General features: G+C 39.0%; 1 protein-coding gene across 6 annotated transcripts in view; it reads left to right on the plus strand.

Annotated features, from left to right (window-relative positions):
* The window catches only part of LOC126187852 (uncharacterized), a 240019-nt gene that overhangs the window by 112920 nt on the left and 109355 nt on the right, over positions 1-17744 (plus strand). For all 6 annotated transcript variants that reach the window (XM_049929171.1, XM_049929214.1, XM_049929197.1 and 3 more), the window contains one exon: positions 6601-6834. In XM_049929171.1, the coding sequence (XP_049785128.1) occupies positions 6601-6834 (234 nt within the window). The remainder of the gene's footprint in view (positions 1-6600; positions 6835-17744) is intronic.

Here is a 17744-nt window from a genome sequence, read left to right on the forward strand (position 1 = left end):
GGGAAGTTTTATGCCGATGCATAAAACATTTACAATTCAAAGGAGGGACAAGTTTTGCAGTTCAGAAGGAATACTGTCACTTAACATGGAGAAAGTGTATTTTCACCTACGAAAATGTGTATTGTTAACTGAGAAATACTGAAATTTTGTTTTTCCTTGTCTGTAAGTGCACCCTGATTTTAGAATATTTGAAAATGTTCGTTAATATTCAAGAATATTCCTAAAAACTCAAGAACATTATAGACAAATCTCGCCATCACCTATGTATACCTTTCTGTGCTGGAATGTATCCCCCCAACAGAATAACAGAATGTTCAAGAAAATCCTGGAACATTCTGGAGATTCTAGTAAATTCTGGTACCTTTTGAAAGATTCTATAACATTCTAGAAGGAACATTCTGGTCAGTCTTGGCATTCAATTCCCTGCTGCTTCACTGACTTCCCACAAGAAGCTCTTTGGTGTGATGCTCTCTTTGACTTCCATATCTTTGAACCTAACTCCTACAGCTCCAAACCATAACCTCCTTAATGGATGGGGGGATAGTAGGCTACCGAACCATATAACTGCCATAGGACTGTGGAGGTTGGTTGTGTAGCTGCAGTGGTACACATGGACAAATCATGCTAATGTTTATAGTGCATATTGACTATGTTTTTATGTCTTTTCTCTGTACCTATCTTGGCTACAGGTTTTTTTTATGTTCATATAATAGTTTGCAATCAAAGGTATGTTACATCAGTGATTTTCATATAAATTATATGAATGATTTTCCCAGTACTGTTGTGTGCTATTATAATAGTTTCACTGATAAGTTTGCACTTTTTTAAAGAAATGTCTGAGGATGATTTTATAGATAGCAGTCATCAAACAAAAAGTTTTTGATTAAACAATGGAAAATCCAGGCTGGAAAAATAACAGTAATATGAGAAGGATAGATTACGACTCTCCATACAGCGGAAATGTTTAATCACAGATGAGCACAGCAGAAAGACTGTCAAGAAAGTAAACTTTTGGCCAAAAAGGGCCTCATCGGAACTAGGCGACAAGCACGTGCACATGAAATCCCGATGAAGGACTTTTTGGCTGAAAGCTTGCTTTATTTGACAGTTCTTTTGCTGTGTCTATCTACAACTCAACATCTCTGCTATGTGGTGAGTTTTTTGATTAAAGACTGTTAAATATTCTTAAAATATTATAAACAGGATTTCTGTATCCTTCACCATGATTATGCCTCATTTATCAGTTTTTGTCATGATTTAGCAATACTTTACTGAATGTAAGGATTGTCAGTTACAGCTTCAGATTTTGCGATGGCACTTGCAATGCCTGGTCCCATGAAGTACATGATATATTACATTTTCTTGCAGTAACACAATTATGTTTCATAAAAATAAATGTACATGGATGCTGTAAACCTCATCATTACGAAGTGTCATATTCATGATCTATGGAACAAGTACTAATCTAATCTAATCTAATCTAATCTCATGACTCAGCATTGTCAGGATGTGAGTTGTATTACATTTTTGCACTTCCGTCAAGTCCAACCGATGCAAATTGTTATATAACTTAAGGCATTGATCAGCTTGCCGGATTAAATATTAGTCACGCAGCTCCCTTTGTAGCACCATAAATGATGTACGACTTCTACCAGTTGGTTGCGTGATCTTCTGCCACTGACATAAGTTGTGGCAGTGAAGTGGTGTGGTATCTGTGCAGTAAGATGGGTAAACATAGAGACTTGACAGAATAGCAGAAAGAAACTATTGTATTTGAATGAGCCCATGCACACTTCACGAATGAAGTTGCCAAATTTGTTGATGTATCAATGTGGACTGTTCAAAATACATATGATGATTAGTGTACTTGCAGCCACGTAGCACAGCTTAAGAACAGTGGCCATAAAAAAACCCTGGCTGACTGGGACTGGAGACGAGTATCACACCTTGTCAATGACAGTTGGTTTCGAACCTGACAGGAATTGCTACTGTTGCGGAATTCGGGTCGATCTAAACAAGTTTCTGAGGGAATGCAAGCACTGGACATCTAGAGTTAGGTTCCTCACAAAAGTCTATCACCCATAGCGGCACATAAAGGTGCCCATCTTCAGTGGCCCAAACAACTGATCAGCAGAGAAACATAGTGTGTGGTGCAATGAGTCACCATTTTGTCTCTTTTCAAATGATGCAAGGTGTCTAGTGCACAGATAGCCATATGAGGCGTTTAACCTGCATTGTGCGAAGGGTATTTTAATCCTGCAGGTAGTTCTGTGGGGTTCTGGAGATACTTTTTGCACCATGAAGTGGGTCAGCCAATTCATTCAGGTTATCACAAAGATGAACTGGAATATTTATTTTGACGTTCTCGGTAACAGAGTGTTGGCCCGTTCTTCTACATCTTCATTGATGAGTATGCTGCAGAGGTTCGTGTCTACCAAGCTTACAATAGCTGTGTTCGCAAGGACTGTCAGCATACTTTCATGTATTGACAAACACCTGTACTCCCTAGTGCACAATGCCTGTCCTTCTGAATCATCTTAACTTAATCACAAAGAAAATGTTTGAAGTATTAGGAAAAGTAGATGAAATGTAGCAATCAACAATTTCACAATTTAGTAACTTGATGGGATCTATTCATTAATGATTGGCATCAGCTGGCTGTGGCGTACCTGAATAAACTTGTGAACACTGTTTCTTGTCTAAATGGGGCCATTGTGAAGGCCAGAGGCAGTATTGCAAGGTATTAACGTGATCTCTCCTGGGGATTTCCGATGAAGGTCTTGTTGGCTGGCAGCTTACTTTCTGACAAGTCATTTTGTTGTGCCTATCTGTGACTCAGCATCTCCACTATATGGTAAATAACAACTATCCTTTTCGTAATATTGTTGCTATCAATCCTGAATTTTCCATTGTTGAGTACTGGTACTACGTATTGAGCAATTGGTTGGAAATAGACGTATTATTTGCAACAAATTTCAATAAGAAATAAATACACTGAGAAGCAGTGTCTAGAATACACAGTTCCTTGATCAGGTTTCTGCATAATGTTCTTGAATTTACACCACAAATGAGTATTATGATACACTTTTGCACTCGAAAAACTTTTGCTCGGTTTGATCAGTTATCGCAGAATATGATCCTGTATGGCATAATGAAATGAAAGTAAGCAAAGTACACAGGTTTTTTAATATATTATATTTATATCTCCTACATTTGACATCAATCACATTGCAAATACAGACTTGTTTAGGTACTTCAGAAATTCTGTCGTATACTGTTCCTAACTGAGTTTATTATTGAGCTGTAATACCAGAAATTAAACACTGTCAGCCTCTTTGATCTGCACATCTTCATATGCTATGTATGTGCTGGAAGGAAATCTCTTACAGGTTCTGAACTGCATATAGTGGGTCTTTTCAGAATTTAATGACAGTGAATTAGCTTTAAACGACTTATTAATGTCAGTGATAATTTGATTAACAGCCATCTGTACTTGACTTGCCATTTATTGCAATGTTGTATCCTGTGCAAACAAAACAAACTTAGTCGGCATAAAAGTTTTCTGGGTGTGGTACTGTATCATAATGTATAAAACTACTGCTGCTGGAGAAAAATCAATGTTTCGGCCATGGTTGCAGCAGCCGAAACGTTGGTTTTTCTCCAGCAGCAGTAGTTTTATACATTATGGCACGCTATCATACCCAGAAAACTTTTATGTCGACTGACTCTGGCCGCAGAAGCCTACACAATTATAAAACAGACTTAGCATCTGCCAGTATAACAGACGAGACGTCATTTATGTACACAAGAAAAAGCAGTGGACCTAAGATGTAACCTTGAGGAACACCACATGTAATTTATTCCCAGTAAGATGAAGACTGAATGCTTACTCCACAGGCGTTTCATGACACATCCTTTTTTTCTGGTAGTTAGGTAAGACTTAAACCATTTGCAGCACTGTGAGCCTGCAACACCATAACAATTTAATTTACTTAAGAGAATGCTGTAATCCACATGAAGGCCTTTGACAGATCACAGAAAATGCCAGTAGCCTCTAATTTGTTATCTAATGAATTAAGTACATTCTCACTGTATGTGAAAATGCCCTTCTCTATAGCGGAACCCTTAAGAAAGCCTAACTGTGATTTGGACAATATATTATATGCAGTCAGATGCTTAAGAAGATACTTGAACACAACCTTTCAATTATTTTTGAAAAAGTGAGAAATGTAAATTGGGTTGATAGTTTGGTGGTACCTCTTTATCTCCCTTCTTTTAAAGGGGCTTAACTTCAGCATACTTTTAGTCAGTCTGGAAATGTTCCACTGATAGGAGATTGATTACACACACAACTTAAGCAAAAACTCAACTCACATGAACACTCTTTAACTACCTTTGTTGATATGTTGTCATAACCGTCAGAATACTTTGAGTTTAAAGATTTTATGAAGGATGCTACATCTTTGGGAGAAGTGAGTGTCATTTCCATTTTACTAGAGTTATTTACAGAGAGTGATCTCAGGTATTCTATTGCACTCTTTACTGAACTTGATGATCCCAGGCTACCAGTAATGGAAACAAAATACTTGTTTAATGGGTTTGCAACACTACATGCCCTTCTTACCAATGTTTCATTTATTTTTAGAGCTCTCTGTTCATCTTCCTCTCTGGCCCATCTGTCTCTGTCTTCACTACAATCCATATAGTTTCCATTTTGTTGCCTGACTTCATTATCCTTCTCTCATAATAAAACTGCTTAGATTTCTGAATTTCTTGCTTCAGTATTTTACAGTATTTTATGTAATGCATTACAGTGCTAACATCAGAGCTTTTCCTAGATAGTAGATACAGTTTCGTTTTTGTCCCACATGACAACTTTATTCCTTGTGTAATCCGTGACTTATTTTTAGAAATATGCCTAGAACATAAGTAAGTGTAACATCATAGCAAGAGAAAGGTTCTGAAGTAATTAAAAGAATATTTATAATGTAGGAAAAGATAGATTGCTACTTACCGTAAAAAAGACATGTTAAGTTCCAGACAGTAACAGTAACAAGACACTCATACAAAGATTTCACCTGCAGCCTTCATCAGCAAAAGAGAAACACATATCATTCATACACACAAGCAAGCACTCCACACGCACACAAACGCAACTCTGGCAGTTCAGTCCTGGCATTCTGGCCTCAGCTGCTGGAGTTGGTGGTCATGTGTGCGTGAGGAGTGCTTCTTTGTTTGTTGTATGACTGGTGTGTGTGTGTCTCTGTTTCTCTTCTGCTGATGAAGGTTGTAGCTGGAAGCTTTGTGTGAATGTCTTTTAATTGTGCTTGTCTGCAACTTAATGCATCTCCTTTACAGTAAGTAGCAATCTGTATTTCCCTACATTGTTGTTATTCCTAAGTGGTTCATTAAATAACACTTCCAGGCTAAGAAGCTGTGGTTGAACAGCAGAAATTCTTCCTCGTGATGTTTCGTTGCCAACTGTGGGCAACATCTTCAGAGGTGAGTCAACGACTGGCTGCTAGACTGTGGAGGTCCTGTTTATATAGAGCGCATAAAGGGTGCCACCATTCGTTACATGCAGTTGACAGTGAAACTATCTCTGACTAACGCCATTACTCTTGATCAAAGGTAATCGGTTGTCACATCTTTGCTACAAAGTCAACCACCATATCTTATCTAACTGCTGACAATCGATTACCTTTGATCGAGAGTAATGACAGTAATCAAAGATAGTTTCACTGTCGACAACATGTGACAAGTTGTGGCGCCCTCTATGCGTTCTATGTGAAAGGGACCTCCACGGCCTAGCAGCCAGTCGTTGGCACATCTCGGTAGATGTTGCCCACAGTTGGCAACAAAATGTCAAGAGGAAGAATTTTTACTGTTCAACCACGGCCTCTTAGCCCGGAGGTTTTAATTAATGAAGACACCGGCCATGGAAGCCTACATGTTATGATTTGTACATGGAGTTTCCATTGTTTAAAAGGATGTTTATATATTTGCTACAAAAATTGCCACAGATACTGCTACAACTTCAGCCCTACATGTCTGTCTAGAAAAGTGTGTAAACAGTCCAAAATCAAATGTAGTTGTTGTCAAAAAGGGACACAAAAGTGTGCTTCAACCTTAAGAAGCGGAAAATCATGATACTAAAAAACTTTTTTTTAATGTTATTTATGATATCCCAATCTTCCTCTTCATTTTAGCAAGTGAAAAAAGAATTTTTTCGCCTCCTAATGAGTAGGAATCTCATCATTTCCTTCAATGTGATGCAGGTGCCTCTCCAGCTGATTACAGCTGTTTGCAGATGACATTTATTTTGCATATGCACCATTTTCTGCTTCTTTAGTGACAGTGATAGGCTTGATTTCTAAGTACAACCCTTTCTGAAATGTCAAATCATTATTCTGCTGTAGTGCCAATACCTTAAATTTCTATTATTTCTGATTAAAACACTTTGCCTCTGGATAGTTAGTAGTTATTTTCAACAAATGTTTCCATTGTGGTATTTCAACTACCTTTACATACTATATTTATTTGTTTGCTTATTATTATTATTATTATTATTTCTTCTGTTATACATTTTGTCTCTTACAGAAAGTGAAGTCTGTGGAGAGAGAACTTTCAAGAGCTCTGGAACTAGCACAGGGTTATCAGACTAGATGCTCTGAAATGGAATGTGAATTGGTCAAGGCAAAGAGCAGTACAGAGGCTACGGTGGCTCTCAGTGAAGCAAAGATGCTAAATCTGAACAATGAAATTGCTTCTATTACTGCTGAAAGGGACCGGTTGTTGACACGTGTATCTGACGTTGAAACAGCCATAACAAAGGTAAAAAAAACCTTTTTTATTCATGAAGAGGGGCTTTTTGCTTTACTTAAGAAAATTTTAGCTGTATGATAAATATTTCGGCCAATATTTAAGTATGTAGTGTAAGTTTTTGGCAAGGTAGGAAAAAAAACTGAGAAAATTGTTGTGAAAAACTCATGAACATTTCATTTGAAAATTGGGTATATAGCATGGATATGTGGAAATGAAGTGTAGAAAGGTAGTAGCTTATATACAGTGAGAGAGAACATCTCTACTGACTTGCAGTTGGGCAACTTGAAAGTCATATTACACTTTTATTTATGAACATTGGAGTTCATGAAAATAACTGATCAAGGGCAAATGAAGTAAAATGGCTACTCCCTTTATTTAAATAGTTTACATGCCATGTGATGAGAAATTTAGTTGTGAATGAAAATTCCAGCACACTAGCATGAACTTGCATGTGAGGCGATATTATAGGGAAGAGGCTTCGGACCTGATACGGCCAGTACTCATTGATGTTGCGAAGACCATAGTCTCTGGAAAGCAAGTTCTACTCACATTCAGTAATTAATGTATCAGGAGAATAAGTAGGTCAAGCAAAGAGCACTATTGAGGCAACAGTTTTTAGTAATGAAATTAGAATTGGTCCAGACATTATTCTGCTGGAATATCAAATGTGGGCTGTGTAGTAGAGAGGCCTATACCTGTATAAGCACAGCATTCTTGATATGTTGAGACTCTAGAAGGTGTGTAAGACAGAACTAAAAGATGCGAAGTGGGTACTCCAAACCACTTACTGGGATTTGGGCACATACACCGATGCACCAAAGAAACTGGTATAGGCATGCATATTCAAATACATAGATATGTAACAGGCAGAATACGGTGCTGCAGTTAACAATGCCTATATAAGACAACAAGTGTCTGGCACAATTCTTAGATCAGTTACTGCTGCTACAAAGGCAGTTTATCAAGATTTAAATGACTTTGAATGTGGTGTTATAGTTGGCGCACGAGCGATGGGACACAGCATCTCTGAGGTAGCGATGAAGTGGGAATTTTCCTATATGACCATTTAACAAGTGTACCGTGAATATCAGGAATCCAGTAAAACGTCATATCCCCTGACATTGCTGTGGCCGGAAAAAGATCTTGCAAGAATGAGACAAATGATGACTAAAGAGAATCCTTCAGTGTGACAGAAGTGCAACCTTTCCGCAAATTGCAGCAGATTTCATTGCTGGGCCATCAACAAGTGTCAGCGTGCGTACCATTCAATGAAACACCATCGATATGGGCTTTCAGAGCCAATGACCCTCTCGTATATCCTTGATGACTGCACGACACAAAGCTTTACGCCTCGCCTGAGCCTGTCAAAACCGACATTGGACTGTTGATGATTGGAAACATGTTGCTTGGTCAGACAAGTCTCGTTTCAAATTGTATCGAACGAATGGACATGTACGGGTATGGAGACAACCTCATGAATCCATGGGCCCTGCATGTCAGCAGGGGACTGTTCAAAGTGGTAGAGGCTCTCTAACGGTGTGTGGTGTGTGCAGTGTGCAGTTGGAGTGACATGGGACCCCTGATACATCTAGATATGACTGTGACAGGTGACATGTATGTAAGCATTCTGTCTGGTTGCCTGCGCCCATTCATGTCCATTGCGTATTCTGACAGACTCGGGCAATTCCAGCAGGACAGTGCGACACCCACACACTTCCAGAATTGCTACAGAGTGGCTCCAGGAACACTGTTCTGAGTTTAAACACTTCCGATGGCTTCCAAACTCCCCAGACATGAACATTATTGAGCATATCTGGGATGCCTTGCAATGTGCTGTTCAGAAGAGATTTTCAGCCATTCGTACTCTTATGGATTTATGGACAACCCTGCAGGATTCATGGTGTCAATTCCCTTCAGCACTACTTAGACATTAGTTGAGTCCTTGCCACATCGTGTTGCGGCACTTCTGCGTGCTAGCAGCGGCCCTACACAATAATAGGCAGGTTTGCCAGTTTCTTTGGCTCTTCAGTGTACATGACAATCAGATGGCTATCAGTAGATGTCGCTTACTATGGAAATTAAATTAAAAAGAAATTTATAGAAGTCATGAGCTTTAGACATGCAACTGTCTGTATTTGAGATACACAGCATTTAAGGATGTTGTTCGTAGAGCCCATGATGAATCCAGAAATGGGCAATAAACAACCCCTTCCCCCCATTAGGGATACAGAGCTGGCTGGTAATCACAATCTTAGTTACAAATGTGACCCACTGTTTTATTAACCCTTTCATATTGTCACGTAGTAGAAGGTGTACACTACAGTGACTGTGCTACTCAGCTTCTTCTGCGACAATATTTAAAACTGATTTTACACACATTTTATAAATAAAAGATGAAAAACTGTCTTCTTTTGTGATCAGTATTACAGTTTCACTGACAAAAAATTATGGTAATCAGTTTAAAAAACCAGTATGTTGGTACCAACATTATGAAAAGGAAAGTTGCCTCTCATCATATAGCGGAGAGGCACAACAAAAAGACTCTTACAATTAAAGCTTTCAGCCATTAAGGCCTTCGTCAACAATAGATCTCTCTCTCTCTCTCTCTCTCTCTCTCTCTCTCTCTCTCTCTCTCTCTCTCTCTCTCTCCCCCCCCCCCCACCCACACACCCACCCACACACACACACACACACACACACACACACACACGACTCGGTATGGTGATACCCATGTTTCCCATGAGCTTAACTAAATCCACATTTTCATTTGAATCTAGAATTTTTAAAGTTAAAGTTTTGTTTGTTGAGAGGCTTTACCAGAATTGAGAAGATGGTGATTTCACTTAATTTGTGTAGAACAGATGCACAATGCCAGCTATAAACATACACCAGCCCGTTTGATTGTGTACGACACTCTATATATCCAGCCAAAGGTGTGCAGTATTTTTCTCCAAGTTTCAAAAGTTTCTCTTTATGTGTTAGAATGAGACAGAGACTGGACATAGACATTCAAGTGCTCATAGCTGTATAATGCATTAGTAGAGCATGTGTCCCATCAAATATGATAGGGTTAATGTAATTGATGCTTTTGACAGTTATGTGGTCTCTTCTGTTTATTTGGTGCAATTACAAGTTCATGTGGAGGGTTGTTGACATACGCCCTGTTAGCTGATGAATGCCTGTGATGGCCAGTTGGATAGCTAATGAGGCATAGTAGGTAATAGTTTCCATCTTGTAGAACTTGGAGTAGTTCAGCTGAGAAGAACAGATTGGTATGCAAGGCTACCATGTAATCTTTAATTAAAAGTTAAATAAATTTGTAAAATTTAGTACTTCATATTTACTTTCAGTTTTCAACATAAAATTTTGTAATTGTTATTTAGTAAAGAGAGTAATTTTCACTATTCGTTCATTTCATTATTTTTCCAGTCCTCTTTGATGCCTGTTGAATAATATGCTTTTCATTGTACATTCCAATACAAATAAATAAACACTATAAAACTAAGTAATTGATTTTCTTTTTCATTATATTCAACATTCATCTGAAGAAGACCTTGAAAGTTCTTTATTTCTCAGTATTCTCTGACCAGTCACAGTTTACACAACTTTCATGCTGTCTGTGATTGATATGGAGACTACTACTGAAGCATATCATAACAACATTGTAAATAATAGCACCAATTTTCTCTTAATTTTTATTAACTTGATAATGAAATGTCATTTACAATGCCAGCTATAATTTAAAAAGGTCTCACTTTCATTTCCCTATTTATGTGTGGAAGTCTTCATAAAAACTGCTAGTAACCAGCACCAATATCTCAAGTACAACTGTTTCCTTCATTGTTGCATTCTGCCAAACTCTGTGTTATGTGGAAATGACACCCTTAAACAGACAACAAAAATTTCTGTGGTACTGTTCAACAACAACAACACACACCCTACAGGCAGTTGAAATACAATTGCAAGTGCCTCTCTTTGTAACATACTCAATTTATTTATTGCTGCAGGAGTAGTGAGGTGACAATAAAGCTGGTCCACACCATTTCTCCCATTTGGGGAGTTCAGCGGATGTTGTGGTCCTTGAGACCATAAGTTTGCTTACCCAAGGAACTGAGTAATTGAAGGCAAATTTTGTTCAGAAAATGTATGCCTTCTTAATGTAGTGTGTACTTCAGGGTCACAGTCTGCTCATGGGGAGTTAGTAGATGACCTTCACTCAAGTGATCATTTTCCAGTTTATGGGTAAACTGTTTGCTTTGGAATGCCAAGACATATTTGAGATGGGGCAGATCACAATACTAATGCCATCTACTCTGACAGGTTCCATCCATACTGGAATCTTCAGATCACTATATCCTTTAGAGGGGTGGAACTATTGGTGTCAGTTGCTGCAAGTGACAGGCAGGCACTGCTCTGAGGATTTAAGACAACTGTGCATAGAACCTTGCCACCTTTTGGTTAGTGAGGAAAAAACCCCTTGCGAACCATTAAAGAGAACAAGAAGGGTTCCAGGTGCACTACAGTGAAGTAGTCTACACCAGAGTTTTCCAACGCTGCTCATGTGCCACGAACTCCTGCTAGTATCTGTCAGCTCAGCTGCAAGCAGGGGCAGTTAGCATAGGCTACAGGCCAGGTAGAATTGCTCTGTGCATGCACGATCCATTTCACTACCTGTACCGGTGGGTGCTCAGTCGGGGCAGCATGAACACACAGGCTGCAGCCTGAACGCCTTTGCACCAGCTGTTTGCCCGCTGCTGCCAGTGGCTACTGGCTTCCCTTAGGTGAACACTCAAGCTGGAACAGCCTGGTCTGTACCTTCCCTTCTCAATGTTGAAACTGGAAAGCACACTTTTACAGCTCACCATTCTTCTCCTGTGCCAGATTTGTGCAATTATGGTATGCAGAAACACCTTAACCAAAATTTGTGAGAAAACTTTCTTGATTCTTTTATAAAGAAATGTGGACTGAAGGCAAATTTCTAGATCTGTACCGAGCGAGGTGGCGCAGTGGTTAGCACACTGGACTCGCATTCGGGAGGATGACGGTTCAATCCCGTCTCCGGCCATCCTGATTTAGGTTTTCCGTGATTTCCCTAAATCGCTTCAGGAAAATGCCGGGATGGTTCCTGTGAAAGGGCACGGCTGATTTCCTTCCCCATCCTTTCCTCACCGAGCTTGCGCTCCGTCTCTAATGACCTCGTTGTCGATGGGATGTTAAACACTAATCTCCTCCTCCTCCTCTAGATCTATAGAGCCTTTACTTTTTTATTTGTACTCCTATATACATTTCTGTTCTCACTTCTCATCCTCATTCCCAACACCTTCTACAAATTGAGATTTGCAATATTGGTGTTTACGAAATGAAATTTTACTCACTGCCATTGTTATGTAGGATTTTAGGAAACAATACATGAAAAGGACTTTCACATTCTACCTACTAATTATTTGAAGCAGACAATTGTGCACTAAATTCTTCATTCTCCAACTCATGACTGCAAGATCCCATTCAGCTGTCAAACTGTAAGTCACTCTTTGACTTTGAGGACTAGGAAATTGTGAAACATTTATTCCACTGTATTAAAAGGACTATGCAGATATTCTGAGCATCGTAAAGGAATTTATTGAATTACGAATTTGTTCCACGGTTTAGTAGGTTATAGGTACAACCAAAACAGCCAGAAAGGACAAGTTTCTAGTTAAGTGGAAAAAAGTTCTTGAAACAGTTGAATGTTTCCTAAACTAGTATAGGTAATTTTATTTAATTCTCCATAGTGTTTTACTGGAATACAAACGTCTCAAAAATGAGATCGACAGGAAGTGCAAAATGGCTAAGCAGGGATGGCTAGAGGACAAATGTAAGGATGTAGAGGCTTATCTCACTAGGGGTAAGATAGATACTGCCTACAGGAAAATTAAAGAGACCTTTGGAGATAAGAGAACCACTTGTATGAACATCAAGAGCTCAGATGGAAACCCAGTTCTAAGCAAAGAAGGGAAAGCAGAAAGGTGGAAGGAGTATATAGAGGGTCTATACAAGGGCGATGTACTTGAGGACAATATTATGGAAATGGAAGAAGATGTAGATGAAGATGAAATGGGAGATATGATACTGCATGAAGAGTTTGACAAAGCCCTGAAAGACCTGAGTCGAAACAAGGCCCCCGGAGTAGACAACATTCCATTGGAACTACTGACGGCCTTGGGAGAGCCTGTCCTGACAAAACTCTACCATCTGGTGAGCAAGATGTATGAAACAGGCGAAATACCCTCAGACTTCAAGAAGAATATAATAATTCCAATCCCAAAGAAAGCAGGCGTTGACAGATGTGAAAATTTCCGAACAATCAGTTTAATAAGCCACAGCTGCAAAATACTAACACGAATTCTTTACAGACGAATGGAAAAACTAGTAGAAGCTGACCTCGGGGAAGATCAGTTTGGATTCCGTAGAAATACTGGAACACGTGAGGCAATACTGACCTTACGACTTATCTTAGAAGAAAGATTAAGGAAAGGCAAACCTACATTTCTAGCATTTGTAGACTTAGAGAAAGCTTTTGACAATGTTGACTGGAATACTCTCTTTCAAATTCTAAAGGTGGCAGGGGTAAAATACAGGGAGCGAAAGGCTTTTTACAATTTGTACAGAAACCAGATGGCAGTTATAAGAGTCGAGGGACATGAAAGGGAAGCAGTGGTTGTGGTTGGGAAGGGAGTAAGACAGGTTGTAGCCTCTCTCCGATGTTATTCAATCTGTATATTGAGCAAGCAGTAAAGGAAACAAAAGAAAAATTTGGAGTAGGTATTAAAATCCATGGAGAAGAAATAAAAACTTAGAAGTTTGCCGATGACATTGTAATTCTGTCAGAGTCAGCAAAGGACTTGGAAGAGCAGTTGAATGGAATGGACAGTGTCTTGAGAGGAGTATGTAAGATGAACCTCAACAAAAGCAAAATGAGGATAATGGAATGTAGTCGAATTAAGTCGGGTGATGCTGAGGGAATTAGATTAGGAAATGAGACACTTAAAGTAGTAAAGGAGTTTTGCTATTTAGGGAGCAAAATAACTGATGATGGTCTAAGTAGAGAGGATATAAAATGTAGACTGGCAATGGCAAGGAAACCGTTTCTGAAGAAGAGAAATTTGTTAACATCGAGTATAGACTTAAGTGTCAGGAAGTCTTTTCTGAAAGTATTTGTATGGAGTGTAGCCATGTATGGAAGTGAAACATGGACAATAAATAGTTTGGACAAGAAGAGAATAGAAGCTTTTGAAATGTGGTGCTACAGAAGAATGCTGAAGATTAGATGGGTAGATCACATAACTAATGAGGAAGTATTGAATAGGATTGGGGAGAAGAGGAGTTTGTGGTACAACTTGACAAGAAGAAGGGACCGCTTGGTAGGACATGTTCTGAGGCATCAAGGGATCACCAGTTTAGTATTGGAGGGCAGCGTGGAGGGTAAAAATCGTAGAGGGATACCAAGAGGTGAATACACTAAGCAGATTCAGAAGGATGTAGGTTGTAGTAGGTACTGGGAGATGAAGAAGCTTGCACAGGATAGAGTAGCATGGAGAGTTGCATCAAACCAGTCTCAGGACTGAATACCACAACAACAACAGTGTTTTACTTGTTTTGTTTAATATGACAAGACATGTTGATATAGTAACAGAAATTGAGGTAACTGAAAGAACACTCAGATCAGATAACTGTAGCTCTAAAGGTAACAAGTTCTGAGTTCTAATAACAACATACAACTTTTTGCAGATCTGGGATATCACAAACATCCATTAGCAACCAACACTGTCTCACCTGAGAGCAGTAGTTCACTTGTGGAAATCAAGTCCAGAGTTAGTTCAGTGCACTACTGGTGTGTCTGAAATGCGTGAAATTGGACCTCAAGTAATCTTTTTATCAAACTATGCATTATAGCAACGTAGAAAAAAAAAAGTTCGCTTCTAGTCTCTATAGTTGAATGGAAGTTTCATGGAGATATTTGTAGGTGCAACTCCAGATTTGGCTGCTTCTTCTTACCTTTTTTATGCAAGGTACTTTTTTGTGACTTGACAAATGAGTATCTATTATGATCTCTGCAGTACTACAGGAATCACACTACTTGTGTATGATAATATTGCAGTTGCTTTCTTACTCTAGAAGAAATGATGTGGTGGATGTTCACAGAAATTTACTTCTGGTGACAAGTGTAATAAAACTAACAGCAACCTAGAAATTCACAACTAGCTACTTACTGCTATCCCACTGATGCGGGATAGGAATGACAACTACAAGAAATAATACTGAAAAATTTCAAGGAGATATAATGCTTGACTAGTGCTTACCATTAGGAATCAGAATTCCAAAATATGCTGATAGTAGATGAGTATGAATATTTAAATAGTTTTTGCAATTGGTAATGTCTTCCCCAGGGAGAAAGGAGGGGTTGATTCTTCCAGAAAGGAAGGGCTGGTCACTCAGATGTCAAGTTGAGAGAGACCCGCCTGTAGAGAGGATGGGGGGAGACAAAAATGAAGGGGGAGGCAGTAGGAGGCCAAACATGACAGAAAGAAAGAATGATAAAGTTGAATTAGAGGAAGAGAAGTAAATAGTGCTGTTAATAAGTAGGAGGAAAAGAGATGTAGAAAAACTGAAAGGGGGGGGGGGGGGGGGAGAGAAAAAACTTAAAAAATAACAATGAGTATAAAAAGAAATATTACAAGAAAGGCTTTGAATCAGACCATCAGTACAAGTAAAGCAAAAGTAATGGAAGGCAGTCAGATTAAATCAGGCGATGCTGAAGGGAAGAAAGATAGTCCAGCTAATGTAATAAGGATTGGTTGTGAACAGCTGAAGAAGGTGGAAAGTGTCAAATACTTGAGAAGTTTGGCGGAGGAAAATTGAAGAAATAAGAAAGAGATCAACGAATGCGGCAGATAGGCAGAAGCATTCCTGCAAAGTGTTAGGAGCCTGGTGTGGGACAATGACGTCCCACAGAAAAGCAAAGAAATAATATAATGAACTTACTGTGTCCCAATACTGACTTATGAATCTGAAACATGCCTAATGAAGAAAAAAGATATTAGCAGATGACAGGCATGTGAAATGAAGTTCCTCAGAATTAAGATAGGAGTAACAGGGAGGGATAAAATGAAGAATGAAGAAGTAAGGGAAATAGTGAAAGACGAACCCTTGCAGAACAGGATAGAAACATCAAGGCCAAGATGATATGGCCACTAAAAGAGAATGGGAAACAAGAGAATTCCCAAGAAGATACATGAAATGGAGGTGTGGAGGAAATGACGAAGAGGCCGAGGGACAGATGGCTGAAAGAAGTGGAGTAGTGCACTGAAAAAAAGAGTCAAGAACTGGAACACAGAAAGATGGTGGGAAAACAGTACTAGATGGTGAGGCTTACATTCCAATCAGACCCAGCCTGAGGCGGGAAACTGTTGAAGATGACAATGCTGACGACGATGGTGGTGGAAGTAATTAGAAAATGATACGCTGAAAGTAATAGATGTGTGTTTGGCTGTTATTAACCCTAGGATGCATATACAGGGCCTCCGAGGCCCTTGTATGTCTTCATTTTTTTAAAAATTCTGTAATTTTTTGTTTGATTTCAAACTGCTTACTAGTACTCTTTCACTAACACTGTGACATTCCTCCTATCAAGTCTGAACGAGATACCTTTTTAAGTTTTTTGTATAATTCAAGACGTTTACCCATACACCGTGAATGCATAAGCAGGGCTTCAGAAGCCCTCACACATTTCTAAATGTTCTTTAGCCTATATTGTCTTCAACATTTGTTTGGGAGCAGTTATTAATTCAACAATAACTGTAGTGGTATTTCCAGCAACAGGAGTGCCAACAGCAGCAGTAGCTGTAGTAGTAATAGTATATCTAAAAAATAATATACACTACTTTCACATATTGGCGATGTCGGTGTATTATTGATCTTTTTGCTATCAAATGTTTTATTATTGCATAGTATTGTTATCTTGTGCTGCTCTTGTCAGCCTCATTGTTACTGTAGTTTATTTGTTGCTACATGGCCCATATTGTTACAAGTATGACTCATTTAGTGCTGCACAAGCTGCTGTTCGAGAGACACGCCTTTTGCTATGGCTTCGACAAACAAAGCAGAGAGTCAGTACGTGCAAATGTAGCTAATTTTGAAAGTATTGTGGCTCAATGGTTTGAAGAAGATGATTCTTGCGAGGAAGGAAATATTTTTGAAGATACAAGTAGTGAAGAATCAGCCAACAAACCTGCAGATGTGAATATTGAAGCAGGTGATAGTCCTGCCGGTAATATTACTTCATCAGAGTCTTAAAATGAAGGACCACCACAATAAGGTATAGAAGGCACCACATACATTAGTCGGAATGGAACGATTTGGAAATTAGATCCTCCTGCAACTTTTCGTACGCCTGTCCATAATATCGTAAAGGAGGCACCTGGTCCAGCCTGTGGTTTGAAAACCTGTAAACCTAAGGATGCCTGGGACTATTTCATCTCCAAGGAAATATTAGAGGAAATCGTCAACTGCACAAATATTGAAGGCAGAAGAGTGGCTACTTTATGTGGTAAAACATGGAAAAACGTGTCGCTTGCTGAAATTGAGGATTTTTTTTTGTCTTTTACTGCTTTCTGGTGTTGAGAAGAGTTGGAATGTCTGTATTAGAGAATTATTCTTGGATGGAAAGGCAAATCCTACATATAAGGCCACCATGTCAGTAAATAGATTCGAGGATATAAGGACAATGATTAGATTTGATGACAGGCGTAACCGTGAAGCTCGATCTGCAGATGACAAACTTGCAGCTGTTCGCTATGTATGGGAACTATTTCTTGACAAGTGTAGAAATAGAATGATTTCCAATAATTCGCTCACAGTTGATGAACAGCTAGTCCCATTCC

Source organism: Schistocerca cancellata, chromosome 1 (genome assembly GCF_023864275.1).
Source record: "Schistocerca cancellata isolate TAMUIC-IGC-003103 chromosome 1, iqSchCanc2.1, whole genome shotgun sequence".
In the NCBI taxonomy this organism is placed as follows: Eukaryota; Metazoa; Arthropoda; class Insecta; order Orthoptera; family Acrididae; genus Schistocerca; species Schistocerca cancellata.